The sequence below is a fragment of the Trypanosoma grayi genome, assembly GCF_000691245.1.
Source record: "Trypanosoma grayi strain ANR4 Tgr_2162_V1, whole genome shotgun sequence".
Classification (NCBI taxonomy): domain Eukaryota; phylum Euglenozoa; class Kinetoplastea; order Trypanosomatida; family Trypanosomatidae; genus Trypanosoma; species Trypanosoma grayi.
The window spans coordinates 1-1189 of record NW_008827780.1 but is presented as its reverse complement, the minus strand read 5'-3'; the positions used below and the strand labels follow the sequence as shown (position 1 = coordinate 1189).

Sequence of the window (1189 nt, the reverse complement as noted above, 5' to 3'; positions counted from 1 at the left end):
CATTGAAAGAGCGGACCAGCATGTAGTCGGAAGCCGTGGTGCCACTCGGGAGATTAGGTGCCCACGATACACCCATACCGTAATATGGATGGAGTAAAGCAAAATTCGCACGAGTCGCAGTAATCATCATGAAGTCCATGCTCTTATTGGTCGTCCGAGGAGTGATGGTGCTTGAAATGTCAGGACGCCCAGTAATGACCACTTCCCAACGTCCTGAAGATGGGCCACCATCAGGAACGAATGTAATTTTTTTGGTTTCCGCACCAAGAGTCGCCGGCCAGCCAGTAATGAGGTCTGCTTTATGGTAGTACGAGGCGGAGAGCTCCAAGCCAATCAGTGTTTGGGCATTGTTAACTTCGCAGGTGTAGGTGTTGAGCAAACCACCGAGTATAACGCTGGGAAAGCAGTTCGTGAGTGTCACCAAGGAATCGTCGTCGGCTGCAGGCGTGGCCATTCTCGTTCGGGGGACCACGCCACCAGCAGCAGCAGCACAGGAAAGAAACGGTTCAGCCACAACCATCAGTACCAGAAACAACACCTGGATGTCTCTCAACTGCAGTCCCATAGATGCCAGCAGTCTAGTCTTCCTTCTGCCTCGGCGCAGGATTGAAACAGGTTCACAGAGTACCACATCTCTGAGACTGCAGCTGCTAATGCTCTTTGGTATCTTGCAACACCGTAGATGTGTCCATTGCGATTTCCCTGTCATGTGCCTCATGCTCATCGATTGCTTGAATAGATAATAGCTCTACTAGCAGCTGCTTGTCTTGGTTCAGAAAAAGATTTTAAAAAGAAGCAAAACGCAGCAAATGGCACGCAGAGCACAGACAATCAGCAGCAGAAGAACTAGTACAGTAGACACTTCCCCATGCTTCTGCAATTGGGGTTTCCACTCGCATGCCAGTGAAGAGACATCACTTGTGCCTCTCCGGATGAGATCACTGTGTTTTCCCAGTACTTTTTCTGCACACTTCTTTGGGACTTCTCACTCTCCCCTGCGCCTCAGCACAGCCACTACACAGCTGCCTCCATACACTTCACACCAACAATCCCCTCAATGTCTGTTGCACCTCTCCAAGGGGCACATCAGGTGGCCAGCATGCCCTGAGCCCGTCTCAGCGTCGCTTGCCTCACCCGTCAGAAGCACATGCCGTGGCAATGACTGCGGGGACCATGCCACCACACTGCC

At 51.7% G+C, this 1189-nt stretch overlaps 1 protein-coding gene across 1 annotated transcript; it reads right to left on the bottom strand.

Moving 5' to 3' along the window:
* Nucleotides 1-709, bottom strand: DQ04_21621000 (hypothetical protein; the record flags this gene model as incomplete). The annotated part of the gene is made up of 1 exon (XM_009318022.1): nucleotides 1-709. A coding segment is annotated over one exon (709 nt), but the record flags the coding sequence as incomplete, so codon positions are not given.
* Nucleotides 710-1189: the final 480 nt, after the last annotated feature.